Source organism: Carcharodon carcharias, chromosome 10 (assembly GCF_017639515.1).
Source record: "Carcharodon carcharias isolate sCarCar2 chromosome 10, sCarCar2.pri, whole genome shotgun sequence".
In the NCBI taxonomy this organism is placed as follows: Eukaryota; Metazoa; Chordata; class Chondrichthyes; order Lamniformes; family Lamnidae; genus Carcharodon; species Carcharodon carcharias.
Window position 1 is genome coordinate 156,626,931 of NC_054476.1, and position 23,727 is coordinate 156,650,657.

Consider the following 23,727-nt stretch of genomic DNA (forward strand, 5'->3'; position numbering starts at 1 on the left):
TTCTCCCCAAAAGAGTCTGATGCTGAGTCAATTAAAATGTTTAAGACTGAGGTCCATCAATTTTTGTGAGGTAAAAATATAAAGGGATGTGAAAGAAAGGCAGGTAAATGGAGTTAAGGTACAGATCTATTGCATCTTGTATGCTCAGTAGATCTCATGAAGAGGTTCCGAGTCTTGTATGGTTGATCATTAACTGTTTATTGACAAGACATAGCTATGTACATATATATGGGATTTAGCTTAGGCTAACTCTGTGCTTGCTTCTACATAGGTCTCTGTCCAGTCCACAACAGACTCTTAGATCATGTGTCACTTTACATCACACTGTGGGTAGTACTGTTTCCCAGTTCCACATTAACCCTTGCTATGTCAGATACCCTTATACTATAAGATCAACCATGATCTGATTGAATGGTACAACAGGCTTGAGGCCTGCCACTGGTCCTGTGCTGCTATTTACATTGCAAAATCATCTCTGTACACAATTATTCAAAAGTTTCAATTATAATTTTCCTTTTATTACTCTGATCTTTTCCATTGTCAAAGGAAGTTCCTTACAGACTAGCAATTCCCAGAATACTAACCTATGAACCAATACCAACTGCGTCCGTCTCCAACCACAGGGGATCCCGAGTCCCATTTGGCAACCAAAAATAAAACAGCAGCCAGTCAACATTCCCATTGAATTACATTTCCCCCTCTTACCTTCTCATAAAGCTGCCACTCGATCACAGCCATTCATTGTTTCAATTTCAATCTGACAGCTGTATCCACAGAGGTAGGCATCTGTTTTTCCAGATGGCCTTGTTGTGAATGCTTGTCTGAGCTCCAAGCATGACTAATCCACTTAGTTCGGCAGGCAATGTTGACACAGCTTGCAGAGGGGAGTGCAAACTTCATTTGATTGGCACCTTTCTTTGATGTGGTTTTTCACTTGCGTGTCTATTTACACAAGCCAAGTTTATGCACCCTGTCCTCATAACTTAACCGTTTAAGCCCTGGTATAATTGTAGCGATTCAAAGCTATACCCCGCACCCCCCCACCCCGCCCAAGGTCAATACATAATTTGTGAGGTCAGTCGTCCAAAACCGAACAGCACTCCAGATGGGGCTTGACCAAAGCTCTGTACAGATGAAGCATTATGTCCTCTGAGAAGCCATGAATCACATCTACTAATGAAACTAATGGAATTTGACTCCATCAAAATTGCGAGGGGTTTAAATACCCACCCCAACATTGAATGCAGCAAGGGTGGGAATGCTGCGGGAAGGCTGGCTGACCACGTTATCCCCTTATCCCGCTCTGGTGAAAATTGCCGGAAACGGGAATGGGGGCAGGAATCCCAGAATCGTGTGCCGCCTGCCATTTTTAGAGGCCTTCTGACTCACCCTAATTTCGTGAAAATCCAGGCCCTAATATCTGCTGCCATGCAGCCTAACACAGGCCATCCCGTTTGTTCTTTCCCTCCCTCCCCCCACCTACCCTGCCTCTGAACATGCTTAAAATCTGTTACATCTCTAAAATCTTTGCATCCTGACAAAAGGTTATTGACCTGAAGTATTAACTCTGGTTCTCGCTCTGCAGATGCTGCCAGACCTGCAGAGTATTTCCAACATTTTCTGTTTTTATTTCAATTTTCCAGTATCCACAGTATGTGACAATACTTATCTCCGTGGGTAGTCAGAGTACAAACAGACAGCTGAGCACTGGGCCCAAGAGGCGGCCTTAGGACTGGGCCAATATGGCAGGCTCAAAACCCAGCCTACCTGAGCATTCAGTGCAGCTCTGAAACAATCGCAGCCCGCACCATTGGCAACAAAAACCACCTCCTGGGGAACATATGCACCTCCAGAGGCAGGACTGCTGCCCATTTAGATTGTAACATTGCCCTCGACATGGGATCTGCCTGCAGCTATAATATAAAGTGGATATTACATTGTTCAGTGCATTCGAGGAGTCTGATTTATTACAGACGTCAGACGTTCCTTGAGTAGGCTATGTCTCTCAGTTGCAGTTATACAGACAGCTTGATGTATCGGAGCAACAGTTCATTTGCATAGCAATATTTTGACGCCTGTATCTATTAATTGTGTTTTTCTTCTTCTTCAACAGTCTACGGAGTTCTTTGACATGCTGGAAAAGATGCAGGTAGGTGATTCTTTGTACTGGAGACCGTTTATATGGAGGGAACTGGGATACCTAAACACGGAGAGCAGTGGAAGCAGCAAGAGATGACTAGAACGATTTGGGGAGACCATTCAGTTAGACAATCGATATGCCAAAAGGCTGATGTGTGCGACACAAAATGTAAAGAAGTAGATTTGGACTTATCAGCTATTTGAAGGGCGTGTGAAACGCACACGTGGCTCTGTGTAAACACCGTACTCGGGCGCTGTCGTTATGGTAACGGGGCCGCACTTAAAGTTGCATGAAAAGTAAACTTAAACTGTGAGACTCCAAATTGGAACCTGAAGGCGCAACAAGGGCTAATCCTGGTGGTTCACACACACCGACAGCGACTTAGGGCAGGTGTTTCCGGTCAGCGAGCGGGGGTGGGGCCCCCCGCCCGCTGATGTGTAAAATGACGCGGAGATATGTCGGGCGTGGGTCCCGACGTCACCCCGCGTCATTTAGATTTTCAACTCGGCTGCACGCCCACCAAATCATCAACGGCCTATTAAGGCCATTAAAAAAACGAATTAACCTGATTGATGGACCTACCCGTCCAACCTTAAGGTCAGTGGGTAAGCCGGGAGCCCAGGCAAGCCACAGAAAAAGCACGAAACCTCATCCACAGGCGGGATGAGGTTTCATGAGGGTTTTTAAATTCTTATCAAATGTTTAAATAAAAGTTATGGACATGTCCCAACTCGTGTGACTGCGTCACATGAGGGGACATGGCAGAGAAATTTTTTAGTGACCTTCATGTCAGCTTTTGAATCGGAGCCGATCTCCCTGAGGCCGCGCTTTGCCTCAGGGAGATCTGTGCGCTCTTCCGCGCACCTTAATTGGCCCGCCCATTTAAAATGGCGGCATGCCCCTGGCTGGGGGCGCTGATCGGAGGCTCCCCCCCCCACCCCCCCCACACCACCGATGGGGAAAATATTGCCCTTACATTTATATAGCGCCTTTAACCTAACGAAATAACATCCAAGGTGCTTTGCAGGAGCGTTATAAAACAAATTGTTACACTGAATCCTATAAGGAGATATTTGGTCAGATGGCAAAAACGTGGCAGAGAAGTCAGTTTTAAGGAGTGTCTTCAAGGAGGAAAGCGAGGTAAAGAGACGGAGAGGTGCGAGAGCAAGAAGAGCCACATTACAAAGAACCCGAGGAGAAAGTTGGGCCTGAAATGACCCCTTTCTTCCACAGTAACATCATTTCAGCCCTTTGATTTTTGTCAAGCTTACGCTTGATCGAGACTTTACTCCCTCATATATATCCTTTCTCACGTTCTCTCTACCAGCTTAAATCTTCTTTCGACAAACTCTAATCCAGAGAAAAACAGAATTACCTGGAAAAACTCAGCAGGTCTGGCAGCATCGGCGGAGAAGAAAAGAGTCGACGATGCTGCCAGACCTGCTGAGTTTTTCCAGGTAATTCTGTTTTTGTTTTGGATTTCCAGCATCCGCAGTTTTTTTGTTTTTATCTCTAATCCAGAGAGCCTTGCAGACAGTTTTTTTTAAAATTTCCTCCTTTGCTGCTGAAATGTCCCAGCGAATGTCACGGCCACATCTTGAAGAAAGTGGTCTTGACTGTGAGCGTTGGAGTTCTAGTCACAGTCGAACCCAAGCCATGCCCTTACCGACAAAACGCACACATACATAGCTCTATGGACACACACAGATAGACACACTCACAGAGGCACATGCAGACACAGACAAACACCCGAGGCACACACACAGATGTGCGCACACACACACACACACACACACACACACACACACACACACACAAAGAGCTACATGCACACACATACTTACACACAGATGTATGCATACTTATACACAAAAACACGCTCGGCTCCACGCACAGACATGAACACGTGAGCAGGGCTTTTCTGAAGACCATGCAATAACTGTAATCTTTCACTGATTTTTATTCTTCCTCTTTCTAGTCCGAAGGTCAATGGGGTTTTCCCAATGACTTCCCCAGCTGAGATCAGTGAACTCAGCACACACCAAGAAGTGGAAGTGGGGCCAGACCTCCCTAATGTGTCAGGCTAATTAACACATCAACTGACAGAGTTAGCCACTAAACCCCCTGAGGAGTTACTATTGCTGTTTCATCAAGGAGCCACAAGAGGAATTTGTTGTCTTTTTATTCACGATAATTTTTTATACATTATGTTGATAGATTTATGTCACTGTACCTGATGTTTGCCAAAAAGACACATTTCCAAGAAGATAGTGTTCCTCTCAACATTTAAAAATAACACATAGCTAGCAGTCCCACAATTGGCAAAAGCAAGCAGTTAGTTAACACTTGCCTCAGCTCCTCCTACCTGCAGCATTTACCTGTGATCAGTTGATTCTTAAAATTATTATTCATTCATGTGATGTGGGCATCGCTGGCTAGGCCAGCATTTATTGCCCATCCCTAATTGTTCAGAGGGCATTTAAAAGTCAACCACATTGCTGTGGGTCTGGAATCACATGTAGGCCAGACCAGGTAGAGATGGCAGATTTCCTTCCCTAAAGGACATTAGTGAACCAGATGGGTTTTTACAACAATCGACAATGGTTTCATGATCATCATTAGACTTTTAATTCCAGATATTTTTTATTGAATTCAAATTCTACCATCTGCCGTGGCTGACATGAACCCAGCTCCCCAGAGCATTACCCTCGGTCTCTAGATTATTAGTCCAGCAACAATACCACTACACCATGACCTCTCCTAAGCAATTAACCCCCTGGAGAGAGCACACAGTGACAGAATGCTGACAGAAGGCATTTTATACCATTCTTATTTCAATAGTAGAACTTTGGAACAGTGGGGATCAACGAATCACAATGTCTGAGCCGCAAAACATCTATAATAAAAATATATTAAACCCCACAAACTACACACAGGAAATATACCCAAATCACCCAAGCCCTGAGCTACGTGTGGTTTGGTCATTTTTATCTAGAAAACAATGGGTTCCGTGGAAGCACTCAGGATATTTTTTCCCTTGACTTTTTTTTTCTAATCAAATAAGATCCAGGGTGATTCTGCAGTTGGACTGTCCAAGTAGGAAGTGGAGGCTCACAGGGAGTCTGTCTTGGAAAATCGCAGGGCAGCCCATGATCTTGTGCTCATTGGTCTCAATGATCAATGGTGCTTGCCTGTTTTCCAGGCACAAAATGGGGCATCTAAGCATCCAATAGGGTGGGTGAGGCTGTACATTGATCATGTGCCAGAAGTATATATATATCATGCATTCTATAATCTTTCCATATATATTATGGCCTGGAGTTCCTACTCTTGTTTTTTTCGGTGCAAGTCCTGCTATTTTGGTACAAAAGATCAAAGAATTTTAAGTGCACATTCTGCACAGTAATCACCATTCGGAGTTTGCAGCATTGCAAGTGTCTGCAGCATTGCAAGTGTCTGCAGCATTGCATGTGTCTGCACCATTGCATGTGTCTGCAGCATTGCATGTGTCTGCACCATTGCATGTGTTTGCAGAACTTTGAAGTGGCTACAAAAGATTAAGCTCCAACGTTTGGGCACAAGGAAACGGAATGTTTTGTTTTAATTCGTTAAGGAGCTGATCACTGCACCCCAATCGAACTGGAAAATAGTTTTGTGTATCTTTTAGAAGCAATTTTCAGTCATTTAAATTTGGATTTCTCACAGATAGTGGATTGAAGCTGTAATTTAAAATGTTCGTTATTTTGATAAACATACTTTTAGCTGTATTAAATCAAACTTTCCAAGCCTTAAATATATCTGGGGATATTTTTTAAAGCAGAATAATTTGTAAAATTGCATCTTAAAACACTGCCCAACTACGCTGGTTCATGGCAGACTTTATATTTGATATGCAAATGAGCTTGAGCAGAAACTTGAAGGGAATAAAGCACCTTTCGAAACGGATGCAACTTTGAGTTCGGAATCATCGCTTCAGCCCAAGGCGGAAACTCCACTCTATTGTTTACCCGTGTGGCCCAGATTTTTGCCACGACAGAGAGAAGAGGCCCTCGATTGTGGGGAAAATAGTGGAAATGCCCAAAAATCACGGCACTTGCCATTTTTGCAGGGCCAGGATTGGAGGCAGGGCTCGTTTGGCGCATGCGTGGTTTACAGAGGCAGCTGGCCATTTAAATCATTAGCTGCCTCCAATGAAGTGGGATTTTGGTCAGCCAGGAGCGTGAAACCCGAAATGTGCAGATTAGACCGGGTAAGACCGGGTCTGAACATGACGGATTTGTTTGGATAGCCAGGAGCTGGTCCCTGGACACCCTGGGGGAAGGTATGGTGCCCTTTGCTAGAGGTCAGGTGCTCTTTGGCGTAGGTCAAGTATGCTTTGGAACAGTTAAAATTGGACATAAATGTGCGTAAAAAGTGCATAAGCTCAATACTGTCACAGTCATTCACATTGTCAACAGACCAACTATCATCGGGAGTTGCCAAAAGTGTCAAGGCATTTAACAATCCTGCCTTTAAAGCTATGAAAAAAATGTCTGGAGTGTTTAAAAAAAAATGATTACTTGCTATTTCAATCTGTCTGTTGACATAAGCCTGAGGGCATCCAGTACTGGATTAACGCTGCATGACTGACTTTACAACTATCCATTTTCACAGTGGGGTGCCTTCTATTTCACAGTTTGAGAGATACAAGTGGTTATAGACTCTTTGATGTGGGACTATGAATTAAAATGTTTGTTGTTACAAGGCATTGTGCACTTGAATTAACAGTTTGTTGTGATAAAGCTTTATTTGGTTGATGGAATATAGATGTAGTAAATAGATTTTTTAGGAATGAAAGTATTTTTTCAGTATAGTTAAGTCTGCAGTAGACATGAGAAATTTATTTTCTAGAACTTTTATTTTACCTCATCTCTGCATGGGTCTTGAGTCCTGTCTGTGATGGATAATAAGTGAGTTGGCATGATAGGTGTAAGGACAAAGGGTGGTGTGTGGGGCACATGGGTTGACATGAGTTGCCACAGGAGCAATTAAGCCTTGTGTATGGGTCGAAGGGCATAGGTTGTTGTAGGAGCTATAAAAGCCCATGGGGGTTGAGTGGAGTGGCAGGTTGGCAAAGAGGCTATAAAGGGCCGTGGGGGGTAGGTGGAAGGGCATAGGTTGGCATGAGGGTGATAAAGAGCCATGGGGGCTGGGTAGGGGCATACTTTGGCATGAGGCACCAGGGGTGGATGGGGGGGGCATGATGTGACATGGGTTGGTTGATGTGGCATGGGTGGGTGTGAGGGGTGAGGACTGCAGGCATGTTTCATGTTTCATTCTTCTTTTCATTTTTGGATACAGTGTCAGAGCCCCAAGGCAAGCCTTCCGCCCAGCTTGCCTCCGCTCCCGGCATCCTCTTCAGTTCTTCCCGGCCACCCCGACTTCTAATCCGGCACCACCCAGCCCAACCCCTCCCCCGCGCCAAGAATCTGACTTCAGGCAGCCATTTTGAAATATTGGGGTCGCGTTGGGAATTCTCCCATCCCTGCACATTGGGTGCAGGAGCAAAAATTTGGACCTTTTGTATGTATGAATATATATTATATTATTTTATTTATATATATATAAAAATATATTTTGAAAACATGCTACATATTAAAGCACAATAAATCATTGAACAATAATGCTCCTTCAACAGACCATGTATAATTTATTTTACTAATTTATTCTTCTCATGGAATGTGGGTGTGGCTGGCAAGGACAGCATTTGTTGCCCATCCCTAATTGCCCTTGAGTGGTTTGCTCAACCATTTCAGAGGGCAGTTAAGAGTCAACCGTATTGCAGATAATCTAGAGTCACATGTAGGCCAGACCAAGTAAGGAAGGCAGGTTTCCTTCCCTAAAGGACATTAGTGAACCAGGTGGGTTTTTACATCAATCGATGATAGTTTCATGGTCACCTTTACTGAGACTAGCTTTTAATTCCAGATTTAATTTTGTCTTATTAATTGAATTTAAATTCCACCAGCTGCCATGGTGGGATTTGAACCAGTGACCTCATAAAATTACCTGGTCCTCTGGATTATTAGCCCAGTGACATTACCACTATACCATCGTCACCCTCTAACCCACCCTCTCATTTACTTTCATTTAATACGTTCAGATGAAATATTCCCTGAACACCAAAGGCAGTTGGCAGCGTTCTAGAATATTTATCCATCCTTAAATTTCCCCTGTCAACTTACAGTTCTCCAGACAGAATTTCCTCTCCCCACCAAACCCAAGAGTATGGGGGATCCATAATGCCTCACGGTTCATTTGGTTTTCTCGTTGTCCACCTATTAAATGATTTTGTTAACAGCAGTCACTCTCTGCCTCAGTCTGACCACCACCTGCCCCTTGCTCTCCATAAGGAGCTGGGGAGAAGCCAGCAATTGATTCGCAGTTTGAGCAATCAGACAGCAACCCAGCGCTGCAGAAGTGGTGATGCTAAAGTCAAAAGGGAGTGCAGGTGAATTTGTCACTTTGCTGTGTGTAAAAAAAAGTCTGGAGGACAAATATGAAGCCCCTGAGGGACTTGGAGCTTCCTGTTCATGTTGAAAAAACACCAGATAGGTGTGACACTGGCCATGTGTCTTGAGTTCATTGTACTGTAATTAATCATTAATTAAAACAAAATCAATATTTTCTACAAAATCGTGACTAAATGCAACAATGATTTTTGGTAGGGTATTGTGAGTTTTTTAAAAATTCTGTCATGGGGTGTGGGTGACCCTGACAAAGCCTGATTGCCCTTGAGGGCAGCTAAAAGTCAACCACATTGCTGTGGGTCTGGAGTCACACATAGACTGGACTGGGTACAGTCAACAGGTTTCCTTCCCTAAAGGGGCATTAGTGTACCAGATGGGTCTTTATGATAATCAATGTAGTTATCATGGTCACTATTACTAAGACTAGCTTTATACCCCAGATTTATTAATTGAATTTAAATTCCACCAGCTGCTATGGGATTTGAACCCAGGCCCCCAGAGCATTAGCCTAGAGCTCTGGATTACTAGGTCCAGTGACATTACCATTATGCCAGTACCTCCCTCCACAGAGCATTAATTGATCAGATTTTATTCATGAGATTTGACTGGATTCTGTGCTGTACACACCACTCATTACAAGCCTTTAGATCACACCTCAGCATTTGCTTTAAGACTGTTTGCAGCTTCTCATCCAAATGAATCATGCCATGTTTGTGGTTTGTGGCATGTCTTTCAGAAGTGCCCAAACGACTGGGGTCAGAAGCTTGTTATAATGGGAGTGAGAGCGTGTGTTCAGTAGCTGTGTACTTTCATCCCATGCCAAGAGGAAATATGTTGTCTCGAGCACTGATGCAGGAAAAGCGCAATTGCAATGTTGTCATTGTTCAGTTTATTGGTTGTGAGGCACTAAAGGAAACAATCACAGTTAAGTCGTCACACTTGAGCATGGCAAAATATACCATTTGTGATAATAATTCATCACTTCAGTTTGCCTTAATCACAGACACCCCCAATCACAGATGCACTATCAGTACTTCATAACGCAAGTTCTAATTCTAATTCAATAGTACCTCCCATTCCTGTGATTTCTACCAAGGTTGCAGTGTGGGAGGAATACCATCACCTCTGAGACTCCATCCAATTCATACACCATCCTCACTTGATCATTTATTGCCATATCTTCACTGTCATTGGACCAATATCCTAGAACTACCTGTCAGAGCAACATCATCACGAAGATTGTAGTGATTCAAGGAAAAGGTTCACTACCACCTTTTCAGGGCAGTGAGGGATGGACAATAAATGTGGCCTTGCTAGGGGCACCCACACCCCAAGAACAATATCTTTGAACGTGGACAAAGTACAAAAAATTCTCCCTCATCATTGTGGTTTTTCCCCTCATTTCTTAATGATGGTGTGTTAAAGTTCACCGATGGTGTTTGAGTTGCTGCGGCAACATGCACTGTGTTATATTCCTTCTCTGTCAGGTTGCTTTGTTCAGCGAACTTTCCTCACTCAGAGCTCAATTTCTGAATGCTGTTGGAAGTTTCTCTTCTTGAACACGTTCAGGACAGTTTTCTGCAACAACATGTTATGGGATGCAGGGCAAAGGCAGGTGTATGTTCCTCTCAGTTGTATCCAAATACAGGTTGAGTATCAACCTGCTAATCCTTCCGACACACACCAATGGCAGGCAGTAACAGCAGAAGAGATTCCTTGTCAGCCATGTGATTGGCAGAATGTTGAAGCCTCTATCATCACTATCCAGAGATCCAGACGACAACATACATGTAACAGTGTGTTGTATTAAGGCTGCCACATAGCAAGCGACTGTCTCTCCAGGGGCACGACACCTCGAATTAAATTTAAAACACTGCATTGTCACCAAGGGTTTCGGCTGAAAATGGCATTTCACAAGATTTACCAACTCATCAAAGCTCTTGGAATCGGGGGGCGTTGGATGCTGTTAGACAACGAATTAGGCCGTATACTTCACTTCCACATATCGATGAGAGGATCGCTCGCCTCTTCTCCTCCCCCGATATGTCACTGGCCAAAAAGAAGAACACGAGGGTTCAATATAAAGTGACCAGTCATCGCTGATCTGATCAAATGGTTCAATATGGCCAAACTGTGGCATACTGGAGAGATAACTTCAACGACTATGATGAAGGCGGCACTCGCAATCGCCTTGCAAGGCACAGCTGATTTACTTCTTTTCGCAGTTTTCTTTGGTGTCGTCGACAGGTTGTGTTTTGCCTCGTTGCCAGTTGTTATGTCCCTTCTCTATCAGGTCGCTTTGCTCAGCGAACACGGTTGCACACCCATCTACTGGTGAATCAGTGGGTAAACAAGATAGTGCAGATGCAGAGACGAATGTAAGATGAAGCACCTACTGTTTATTAACACAAGTAACAGAGCACTAACACATGTGTGCTTCTCCAACCAGACCCTATTCTAAAACTACTGATTAATATTGTAGCCTACGTTACATAGCAATTGGGTAATACAGTCACATGGTCAATCTGCTCACCTCTTAAAGATGTATTTCACCTCAGATTACCACACACTGTTACATGTCTGTTGTCGTCTGGAGCTTTGGATAGTGATGATAGAGGCTTCAACATTCTCCCAATCACATGGCTGACCAGGAATCTTTTCTGCTCTTGCTGCCTGCCATTGGCGTGTGTTGGAAGGATTAGCAGGTTGATACTCAACCTGTTTGGCCGCATTATAAATGCACTTTCCTTGGCTAACAAGTTCTGTGGTCAGACTCAAACCCAGAGCTTTTGGCTCAGAGGCAGGGATGCTACCCACTGCATCTCAAGACCTCCAATAAAGTCTTATTATGAAAACATTAAATACAGCTTGTGACAATGCTGATCCAAGTGAGGCCTATTTGAAGTAGGATTGGCTGACACATATTTTGCACATAACAGAATGGACATTGGATTTCAATATGCACCTTGGTTCAGTTAGCATCTTTCTTCCTCCACCAGCTGCCCCAGACAATATCTGAGGGGAAGATAGTGCCAGGGAGCACTGTGGATGAGTAAAGAGTCGAGCCTGGTCAGCCTTTATTGTTCTAACAAAACATGAGCCCTGTGACGTGACAAGCTGAATGCTCCTGGAAATTGTTGTAATATCACTTTAAGAATGATATCCCTTTAAGAAGCTCAACATGCAGATGAGCTAGTTTCCTGGATGTCATCATGTGACCAGGAGCCACAGCCTCTTTCTGCACTGTAGTACCCCAGACAACAGGATGTGCCTCGTGATTGCTCTACTGCTTGTACTGATTTAGCTACAGATAAACCACATCAGAGATCCTCAAGTAAACGGAATCCACATACCTGATTTGTGTTACATATAGATAGCACAAGGACATCAGTACAGAAACAGGGAGCAACTGCCTTGTATTTGACCTCAGTCTCTTTTTCTGTTTCTCTTTGTTCTCTGAGAAATCGGCATTGCTAGCAGTTGAGGAAGCTGGTGCACAAGGTTGGATAGGATGGGCATTGATGGACCTAATGATCTTTCCTAGTCATGTGTTTGTATCTCTTCACTGAAAGAGGGCGTTAGCAGCTGATCATTGTACAAACACCAACACTAATCCTACAATATACATGGCTAGCAGTTTTTCCAAACTCCAGTGACTGATGGAGTGACGCTGAAACAGCGGAAATCTGTGCCTGCTGATTTAATTGTGAAGTGGACAACCAAAGTACTGTCCTGCTAACTCCGTTTCTCCCTTATGGCAGTTGTCATGGCAATGAGGTGCAGAATAGAATGTGCATTTGTTGATCTACTTTACAAACACGTTTTGTTTCAACATTATTAGAACCATAGAAAAGTTACGGCACAGAAATAGGCCGTTCAGCCCATCTTGTCTGTGCTGGCTGAAAACAAATTAGTTGCCCACTCTAATCCCACCTTCCAGCACCTGGTCCATAGCCTTGCAGGTTGCAGCACTTCAACTGCAGATCTAGGTACCTTCTATTATCGTTTACAAACATATCTCATCTTTCGTTTTGTTCCAGCAGACTGTAAAATTGGATGACCAGAAGGACAAGAGCAACAGGCAGAAGGTTTGTTACAAATAAGTGTTGAACGAGCTTTTAAAGCAAATATAATGGGTGGGATTTTCCAGTCCTGCCAGCAGTGAGTAATGTTGTGGACAGGACAGGAAAATTTGGAGAGTGGCCAAAAGTCAATTGAAAATCCCGGTCAGTGAAACTAGGCTGACTCCAGAAGTCCCAGTTGTTAGACACTGTAGCCCTGTAGAAAACTCTGGCATTTCTACTATTCCAGGGACCGTAGACATTGTACACAGCTCATTCAAGAAGGCCTGGGATCGCTCGCAGGAAAATGTGATTAGAGTAGATAGTTTTGATCTACAACAAGTACTCAGCACTGGTCAAGAGGCTTGAATGGCTTTAGGAGCTGCAAATGTTGTGATTCACTGATCAGATAGTGGCTGCTGATAGTTGTTATGATCACCATTGAGACTAATTTTTTAAAAAGAAATTTGAACTTCCAGTTAATAACTAAACGGATGACATGACAAGATTTCACGTTTTAAGACATTCACTGTAACAAACAGACTAAAAGCACTATTAATTAAAAACTATTTTTCTGGGCAATTGATACTTTAAACTACAAAACAGATCTTTTAACAGAACCAAAATAAAACCACCATCAGGTATAGGTTACACTGTCCTTTAAGGTGATATTCAATTCTCCCAGAATTAGTCCAAAATGATTCTTAGCTCCTGAGGGTTTATTACTATCTTTACCTTTCCCAACCTGGAAAATTTTAATGCTAGAACTATCTTGCTAAAGCTAGACAACTATTCCAGCCTCGGTTTTTTTAACTCCACACAAATTTGGTCTCTCCAGTCCGAGTGTGAGCTTCCACCTGAGTTCCTGCCACGTGAACCAAACAAAAATTTTGGCCTCTAGCTGTTCTCTCTCCCCCAGAGCCTGGCAGACTAACCTGTCTATGATATTCAGTGACATCTTAGGAAAACCTGTAACCCAATATTACAATGGTTTCCTCTGTACCTTTCCTATTGCAAAGCCCATCATCGTGGCAATGTGAATCAGATGGCATTGTATCCAGATGGAGATATTGATTAGCTACCCTTAAGACCCCAATTCTCTTTTATCTTGGAAGTATAAAGCACAGTTGTTTACATCCCGACATCTCAACACTTTTCTGGAACTTTGGAGGCCCAGTCTATCCACTGTTAGCACACAAGCTGCTGCCACTGTCTCAAAGTTTTAACACCTTGGAACTTCTTCCCAGTAAAATAATCTGGGCCCCTTCAATCTCTAACAATCAAACCGCCCAGGCTTGCTGTCAGGCAGACTTCAGAACAGGTCACATCACCCCTTCATTTTACCTTAAAGACATAGGCCGGGATTTTCTGCCCCCCCCCCCCCCCCCCCCCCCCCCCCCCCCCCCCCGGCACCGACAGGCATCATCATGGGCAGGACGTGAAAATTTGGAGAGCCGTTGACTTTTAGTGGCTCTCTAAATTTTTCCATCCAGCCTGTGACAATGCCTGCTGGTGTTGCGGCTGGAAAATCCCGCCCCCAGTCCCAAAACATTCCGGTAACAACCTTTTAAACCTCATAACTGTAACATGACATCATCAGAGACATCGATTTGGAATGATTCTGAGCCTCATAGAGTTATAGAGGTCTACAGCACAGAAAAGGGCCCCTCGGCCTGATAATATGATGGAACATTTGGCTGATTCAGAGTCACGTTTGGGTTTAATTTGAGGTCTTCTATTCAATAACATCTTCAGGGTAGTGTCCCTCAGTCACGACTCACTGTTTACTATAGTGCCTGAGTCAGAATGATCTGGGATTGACACCAATTCCAGGATTTGGGCACATAATTTAGGCTGACCCTTCAGTGCAGTAAATGCTGCATTGTCAGAGGCGCCGTCTTTTGGATTAGATGTTAAGCCAACAATCCACCTACCTAGTCAGGTGAATGTAAAAGATCCCATGGCATCATTCAAGAGCCAAGTATGGAGTTGCTCTGGTCGACATTCAATCCTCACTCAGAGCTCAGTTTCTGAATAATTACTGCTGCTGTTGGAAGTTTCTCTTCTTGAACGTGTTCAGGACAGTTTTCTGCAACAATAGGTTATGGGATGTGGGGCAAAGGCAGGTGTATATCATCCACAATCGCAGTGAATGGCGGAACAGGCTTGAGGTGCTTAATGCTGCCTTCTGTCCCTATGTTCTCCAGCTTGGGAGTTATTTTTTAGCTCCACTCAGGGAGTGATTATCTGCAGGTCAGAAAAACAGCAGACTTTATTACCCATTTCGTGTATTTTTTTATTTAAGATTGATCAATGGTGACCTGCTGGTGCTTTATACAAAGCAAGACATCCATTACATAGAGTTTAAAGTATAAAAACAGGCTAGTCTGTCCAGTTGGCTTATGCTGGTGCTTATGCTCCATATAAACCTCCTCCAACTCTTCTTCACCTAACCATATTTGCATATACTCCACTTCTTTGGCCCTCACATATTCATGTGACTTAAATGCATCCATGATACTTATCTCAACTATTCCTTCAGGCAGCTTGTTCCACATTCTTACCATTCTTTGAATAAAGAAGTTTCTTCTGATTCCCTATTGGATTTATCATATACTTATAGCTCCTAGATTTTTTTAACACAAGGGCTAGGCACAGGACATACATAGAAATCTTGGTTTTGAATATTGAGTCACTGGCTGAATGTTGGCATCCTTTCTACCAGGTACGGGTACTATCAGAATGAGAGACTTTACCCACATGATGTATCTAAATGGGCAATTTTGCATTTAACTTGCACCAATTCATATATGTGTGTGTGTTTTTCTTTCGTAGGATGATTACATCCCCTATCCCAGTATTGATGAGGTAAGTCTACCTTAACTCTAGAAGGATATATCTGTAGTATATTGAAAATTGCATTGTGCAGTTTGCCAACTTCAGGCCCCATGCACACATACCCAAAGAGGGAGTCTGCTAGGAAGAAGATAATAAATCAAAAAAAGGTTCTATGTTTAAGAGCTTGTGCAGTTCTAATTCAAAATGTCTCTGGATGAATATATCACTGTTTCTGTCCTAAGAACTTCACAATATCCAGAGAGATTTGCTTTTAGAAAAATGGGATACAAGTGAAGTATGTGGGAATATCTAATCCAAAGACATTCTTACTATCTAGATCTTGGCATTAATTAACACAAGTTTTAATTGGGATATTTTCCATTGGTTGGCATCAGTTTTTAAAGTCTTTTGGGTCATAATGTCTTTCTGTAGACTTAGGATAGGTTTGAATGAGTCATCAGTTTTGCTTTTTATTATAAACTGAACAACTAAAATCCAGATTTATCTCATCTGGTTTTGCGCAGTACAATATAGAAATGAGATCCATTTGAATGATCTCTGTGGCTGAAAAACCACAAGGGCCTCAGTGAAGTTCCCTCAGGCGATGCAGAAAGGTTCCCTTCCCAGACAAATACCGCCAGCCCTTCGCAGGCAGCTTAGAAAATTTGCCCACTGCACAGGGAAAGAAGGTTTCCTTACCCCAAAAAAAATTGCAGGGTTAAATTTTCATCAGGTGGATCACCCATCTGATGTAGAACTCAACAGTTTTCATTCCATCAACAGAATAAAAATCAGATAGTTTCTACAGTGGGCAGCAAGTCCATTCCACCAAATTAATGCCCAGGCAGTCAAGTCAAAAAATGTGTCCCTGAAGCTTCCTTGTGTAAAATTATTCAGGGGTGAAGAAGAATGCTTAACTATCTATGGCCCCATAACTTATTGACAAGTCTTAATTCCAATAATTGTATGTTAAGGAAGAATGAGTCCAAAACTAGCCTGTACCTCAAAACAGGTTTATTACCAAGCAGCAAAGCAAAATCACAGACTCTCCAGTTCCTCCCAGACACTCAACTCTTTCAAGTACAAATCCGTTTCCATCTGTTTCAGATGAAGTTACATTGTTTGCCATTGTGAGATTTGAACTCTTGATCTTGGGGTTACAAACCCAGTACCATAACCAAGCCAAGCTCTCCCAGACACTCAAAGTGAACTGATTTATCTACTCTTTTAATGATTCGCCAATCCTTCCCCAATTGGGACAGCTGTGCTTGATGACTGATTTAAAGCTTGCATTCCATTGCAACACAGATTCAACATTAACAACAAGATCCAGGTATTTACATGTGGATTAACAAATGGGACTAATTGTATTATCCAGGTGATAGAAAAAGCGGGGCCATATCAGTCTATTATCCTCCCCCAGTTTGGAGGATACTGGATTGAAGGAATGGAGACTGTCATCACACCAACGTCATCTGAGAGTAGTTTCTGCGAAGAGGATGTGGTGGAGAACCTGAGTCCCAGCACCTTCGGGTACAAACTGGAATGCAACAGCACAGCCAGAGTCTACAGGAAGCACTTTCTCAACAAGGTCAGTGGCCCAGCAAGTGATTGGAGTGCCAAACAACTTGCCCACTGTGTACAACAAAATTATCGATTGCAAACAAGCAGTACTGGTCATGTTTTATTAAGTGCTCAAAATCATTTTAAGGCCAATTGTCCTAAGTCTTAATGTTGCTATACCAAGTTATGACTTAAGTCATTTGAGAAGATCCCACATCATCACCCCTGCAGGCAAGTCTCACTTCTCTGATGCTCAGCAGGCAAAATGCCTGAAACAATTGGCGGTGAGGAACTAGCACAGGATTGGGAAGTATGTAAGATACATTACTTGGAGCAGATATCAAAGAAATTGTTTAGGCAAAAGCAAAATCAGATGGAATATGGTAAATGGCATCAATATGTTGTTTAATAAAGACATGATTTGGAATTTTTGTTTTCTCCTCATCAACAATTGTTCTATTTTTAGCACATATCATCAACAACGATCATCTTTTGGCCAGGGACAACAATCTAGCACATCAATTGGCACAAGCTCGGTAAAGTTTGCCATAAAGCTATACAATTACATATCTCAACCTTATTCCGAACTATGAGCGGGTTTTTCCGGCCCTGCCCACCGCCAGGATCATCTGACCCCGCTGAAAGTCAATGGGCTTTTTGGCTGGGCTGCCAAATCTCCTGTGACAGACTGGAAAATCCCAGCCCATATCTTGAGCTGTGGACTGATGTCTATTCTCTGTAATTACAGTTTTTTTGTGAAAACTTCTGCTCACAGATCTTGCAATTCAAAATATCTGTTCAGATCCCATGAGAGTGAGCTGAAGGCCAATAGCAATATAACAACAGGTTATATTAGACTTGGTTTTGTGTAATGTGACAGGATTAATTAATGACCTCAGAGTAAAGGCACCCCTAGGTAGCAGCGACCACAATATGACTGAATTTTACATCCAGTTTGAAAGGGAGAAGAGTGGGTCTAAGACTAGTATCTTAAACTTATATAAGGGCAACTATGTGGTGATGAAAGCTGAGCTAGCTGAAGTGAACGGGGAAACTAAACTAGAGGACAGATCAATAGAGAAGCAGTGGCAGACATTTAAGGGGATATTTTAGAGTATTTAGAATAAGTATATTCCTACTATAAAGAAAAATTCTAAGGGGAGGATCCACCATCCATGGTTAACTGGAGATGTTAAGGAAAGCTTCAAACTTAAGGAAAAAGCAGACAACTCCGCAAAGATGAGTGGCAGGACAGATGATCAGACAGAATATAAAGAGCAGCAGGGAATAACTAAAAGGCTAATCAGGAGAAAGAATTTGGAGTATGAGAGGAAGCTAGCTAGAAATTTAAAAACAGATAGCAAGAGTATTTAAAAAGAAAAAGAGTAAGTAGAGTGTTGGTCCTCTAGAGAATGACAGTGGGGAGTTAATAGTAGATAATAATGAAATGGCGGAAGAAATGAACAAATATTTTGCTTCTGTGTTCTTTACAGAGGATACAAAAAACATTCCAGTAATAGCTGCAAATCAGGAGGCGAACGGGAGAAAGGAACTTGGTGAAATTGAAATACTAGGGAAAGGGTACTGAGCAAATTGATAGAGCTGCGGGCTGGCAAGTCTCCGGGTCCTGATGGACTATATCCTAGGGTCTTAAAAGAGGTGGTTAATGAGGTAGTCAATACACTGCTGTTAATTTTCCAAAATTTGCTAGATTCTGGAAAGGTGCCATCAGATTGGAAAGTAGCAAATATAACCCCTCTATTCAAGAAGGACGGGGGGCAGAAAACAGGAAACTATAGGCCAGTTAGCTTGATGTCTGTCGTGGGGAAGTTATTAGAATTGGTCATTAAGGAGGTTATAGCTGGGCACTTAGAAGAACACAAGGCAATCGGGAAGAGTCAGCATGGTTTTGTGAAAGGAAAATCATGTTTAACCAATTTATTGGAGATTTTTGAAAAGTTGCTAAGGAATATGGGGGAGATGGTGGCATAGTGGTGTTGTCACTGGACCAAGTATTCCAGAAACCCAGGGTAATGCTCTGCGGACATGGGTTCGAATCCCAACCCAGCAGATGGTGAAATTTGAATTCAATATAAGTCTGGAATTAAAAGTCTGATGATGACCATGAAACTATTGTCAATTGTAAAAACCGATTTGGTTCACTAATGCCCTTTAGGGAAGGAAATCTGCTGTCCTTACCTGGCCTGGCCTACATGTTACTCCAGACCCACAGCAATGACTCTTAACTGCCCTCTGAACAAGGGCAATTAGGGGTGGGCAAAAAATGCTGGCCTAGCCAGTGAAACCCACATCCCATGAACAAATAAAAACAATCAAATCAGCCAAGCCGCAAAGCACCAGCTACATTCTAGCACTTGTGCAAGTTTACACCTCCATGGTGTGCACTCCAAGCCAGTCCTGGAGTCTGTTCCCTTACCATTTATGAGATCTACAAGTAATGCTTATTCTAAAACATGTCAAAGAACCAGGAAGGAAATGAGGAGAAATTATTTATAGACTACGTGGATTAGCAAAGATAAATTAGCTCAATTACAGGCCTGTGGGCACCCACAGAGAGAACCACACAAACCTGCTACATCACTGTGTGACCTCAAGTTACCTGGGGATTGTCAGAAACCCCTGCTTTAGGTGGCTGACTTTTCCACAACAAAGCATCTTTGGCTGTGAGTCAAAAGATATTTATCTTGAGGTTAAAAACGAAGTGCAGTCTTTGTTGTAATACCAGAGTGAGGAGGAAATCTCATTAACTTGGAATGTCTTTGACACAATGCTTTTCATTCCTTTAGGAGCATTTGAATTTTTATACCTCATGCAGTGTTCTTGGAAATTTGGTAGTTTCAGTCAAGTATGAAGATACTGATGGGCAAGAATATTTGAGGATCATACTCAGGTAACTGAAGCGAGCTCTGTTGTATAATGTGCAAAAGCTAGATGATCATGGTGCAGTCTCCTTTAGTTCACTAGCAGAGCTGTTGCTCATAGCAAGCCAACTGATGCACTGTTTTATATTGACTATACGTGGGGCAATGCTACTAAGTGTATCAGCCATGGGGCTCACTTGTTAGCATGTGTGTTACTGAACCAGGAAGTTGTGGGTTCAAGTCCCATTCCAGGAACTGACCACAAAAATCAGCACTGATACTCCAGTGCTGCATTGTTGGAGGTGCTGTCTTTTAGAGCAGATATTAAACCGAGATCCCGTTTGCCCTCTCAGGTGGACATAGAAGATCCCGTGGCGCTATTTTGAAGAAGGGAAGGGAGTTATTCCTGGTTAAAGCAAAAATAAAAGCAAAATATTGCAGATGCTGGAAATCTGAAATAAAAACAAAAATAGCTGGAAAAACTCAGCAGGTCTGACAGCATCTGCGGAGAGGGACACAGTTAACGTTTTGAGTCCGTATGACTCTTCATTGAGTTATACGGACTCGAAACGTTAACTGTATTCCTCTCCGCAGATGCTGTCAGACCTGCTGAGTTATTCCTGCTTCCTGGGTCAATATTTATCCCTCAGTCAACATCACCAAAAAAAAGACATGATCACACTGCTGTTTGTGAGAGTTTGGTGCGTTCAAATTGGCTGCCAAAAATTCCTACATTACAAAAGTGACTGCAATTCAAAAGTACTTCATTGGCCGAATGCACTTCGGAACGCCCTGTGGTCATGAAAGGCACTAGATAAATGCAAGTTATTTCTCATGTTCTATATTAGTATGCAGCTGGATTTTCGCAGCCTCTCCATTTAAGACCACACATTCTAATTGTAGTAAAAAGGGCTTCCTGATGTTAATTCGAGATTAATTATTGTAGGAAGTGGAGGTTCGTAGATTGGAAGTTACTTGCAGATTTGCAATAGCAGGGCAGAAGGAACGAACATGAAATGACTAGCTTCCTTTCCCCTTTCTCTTGATGTTTTGAAATTTGGAAGTGTACATTTTAATGTGCAATAGAATCAAAATTATTTACAGAAAATACATTGTACTCTTTGAGTATAGTAATACTGCCTGTACTCATGGTTCCAGTTTCCTGCACCACTTTACCCGTCACACATTGATAGTATCATCACTTTTATAGAAGAATGGAACTGCTGGCTTGCTACAGTAGTTCAAGTGTAGTGGTATTGTCACTCGACTAGTAATCGTAGTGACGTTGCCACTGGACTAGAGACCCAGGGTAATGCTCTGGGGACCCAGGTTCGAATCCCACCACGACAGTTGGTGAAATTTTAATTCAATAAAAGCCTGGAGTTAAAAGCTTGATGATGACCATGAAACTATTGTCAATTGTTATAAAAACCCATTTGGCTGACTAATGTCCTTTAGAGAAGGAAATCTGCTATCCTTACCTGGTCTGGCTTACATGTGACTCCAGACCCACAGAAATGTGGTTGACTCTTAAATGCCCTCTGAAATGGTCTAGCAAGGCACTCAGTTCTCAAGGGCAGTTAGGGATGGGCAATAATGCTGGCCTAGCCAGTGATGCCCACATCCCATGGTTGAATTAAAAAGAACTGGAGTCTGTGACCCTTCCAACATACACACAACAACCCAATCATTCAACTCCACAGCTCGCCAACTTCAACAGACCTGTCGTTGCATTGGAAGCACTAAGTTGTCAAGAAAATCTGTTTTTTTTAAACATGCCAGAGGAATGGTATTTTGGAGTAAGTTAAGCGATGTTGTGAGGTGTGACACCCTGTTAGCTTCTATACATGCCACATGTAACCCAGTTTCCTGCCTGAGTTACCAGAATTTAGCTTTAAAAAGCTGAAGTGGTGAAAATGGTGATCACTGACCTTGGCAGGACCTGAGTATCTCAGAAACGTTATGTGACAGGCTTGAAGTCCATATTCAACCATCCCAAAGCCTGTGTGCATTTGTTAAAAGTATCAGATGGGAAACAGGTCTGACCCTTGCACAAGATTATTTGACCATGAGCCATTCAACCCACATTGGTTCCCTACACTATGGACTATCCTATCTCTCGACGCTTAACTCACCATATTTTGAAAAAGTTGCATGTTTCAATTTTAACTACATGCAACTTTTATTTAAGCATTTTTGTTTCTATAGGTCCAAATCCAAAACGATCCATGAGCGACTCCCTCTTGCTGGAGTACCACGCCTTCCCAGTATCCCACTGATAGCAAAGGTAAGCTGGTTTACACTGTATCATTCCTATTTTTTTCTTCTCCAATGCTTATTTATAGCCCCTTACACGTCACTCACACTAATCCAGTGTTCCATCTGTTGTCAGTCTATAGTGAATTCCTATGGGTTGAATAAAACAAGGTTCACACGCCATAGCGTTTTATTAGCCAGCCTTTCATCAAAGAGCAAATAGAGCATTCAGTATCAGTGGTCTACTGAGCACTATCAGGGGTTCGGAACAGGCAAGTTCCTCCCACACTAAACCACCTATAAGCAATACTACAGTGAGCTCTCTAACATATTTTGTATCTGAGTCTTCCCTTAACTGCTATGTTTCCAGAATGAATAGCTTAAGCTTCTGTAATCTTCCTTTGCAACCCATCTCTTTCAAGACACTTTACATTACTTTTAGGGTTGTCAGTTACCTTCTGCAATTAACATTAATTTTTTTCAGTGTTTTTGTTAATGCACATTAATCATGGAAGTTGAGTTGCATAACAGAGATGCATTTAATTGGGTGCTACAGGAGAATCATAGAATTGTTACAGCATAGAAGGATGCCATTCAGCCCATCGAGTCTGTGCCGGCTCTCCAAATGAGCAGTGCACCAAGTGCCATTCCCCTGCCTTCTTCCCTTTCAGATAATAATCCAATTTCCTGCCTCCACCATGCTCCCAGGCAGCACATTCCAGATTTTAACCACTTGCTGCGTGAAGAAGTTTCCCTGCGTATCCCCATGCTTCTTTTGCCAATTACCTCAAATCTGTGTCCTCCCATTCTCGTCCCTTCGACAATGCGGACAGTTTGTCCCTTATCTACTCTGTCCGGACCCCTCATGATTTCGAATACCTCTATCAAATCTCCTCTCAACCTTCTCTTTTCCAAGGAAAACTGTCCCAACTTTTTCAATCTATCTATGTAACTGAAATTCCCCAGCCTGGAACCATTGCCGTGAATCTTTTCTGCTCTCTCCCTAATGCATTCACATAGAACTGGACACTATACTCCAGCTAACGCCGAACCAGTGTTTGATAGAAGTTTAACATACATCAAGGAGAAAGGACTATGAGGATATGCTGAAAGTTAGATGATGTAAGGTGGGAGGAGGCTTGTGTGGAGCATAAACACTGACAGCCAGTTGTGTTAAGTAGCCTGTTTCTGTGTAGTAAATTTGATGCAATTCGATGTCACATACTTTCTCTGTGAGTCCAGCACAGGTTCTGTACGGAGTAAGAATGGTAACAGTTGAGCAGCCCAAATTTATTCTTCACCGTACTGCCGGGAAGTTGATGGACATCTGTCTGAGGTTTAGTTCAATTTAGCAAAACAAAATGAGCACCTGAATGGGACACCCACAAACCTGGTTCACAATGCATTAAACGTTTGATTTTTGGCTAGAATCTGCTTTTTTAAAGTAGGTTGTCTGTTTTTATTTTTAACATAAGCCT

The 23,727-nt window shown here is 42.6% G+C and overlaps 1 protein-coding gene across 1 annotated transcript in view; it reads left to right on the top strand.

Moving 5' to 3' along the window:
- LOC121283199 (rap1 GTPase-activating protein 2-like) overlaps window positions 1–23,727 on the top strand; it is a 327,656-nt gene that overhangs the window by 266,362 nt on the left and 37,567 nt on the right. Inside the window, exons 4-9 of the mRNA XM_041197449.1 lie at window positions 2,114–2,149; window positions 12,693–12,737; window positions 15,546–15,578; window positions 16,927–17,139; window positions 19,919–20,022; window positions 22,202–22,280. Of these exons, the coding sequence (XP_041053383.1) occupies window positions 2,114–2,149; window positions 12,693–12,737; window positions 15,546–15,578; window positions 16,927–17,139; window positions 19,919–20,022; window positions 22,202–22,280 (510 nt within the window). The remainder of the gene's footprint in view (window positions 1–2,113; window positions 2,150–12,692; window positions 12,738–15,545; window positions 15,579–16,926; window positions 17,140–19,918; window positions 20,023–22,201; window positions 22,281–23,727) is intronic.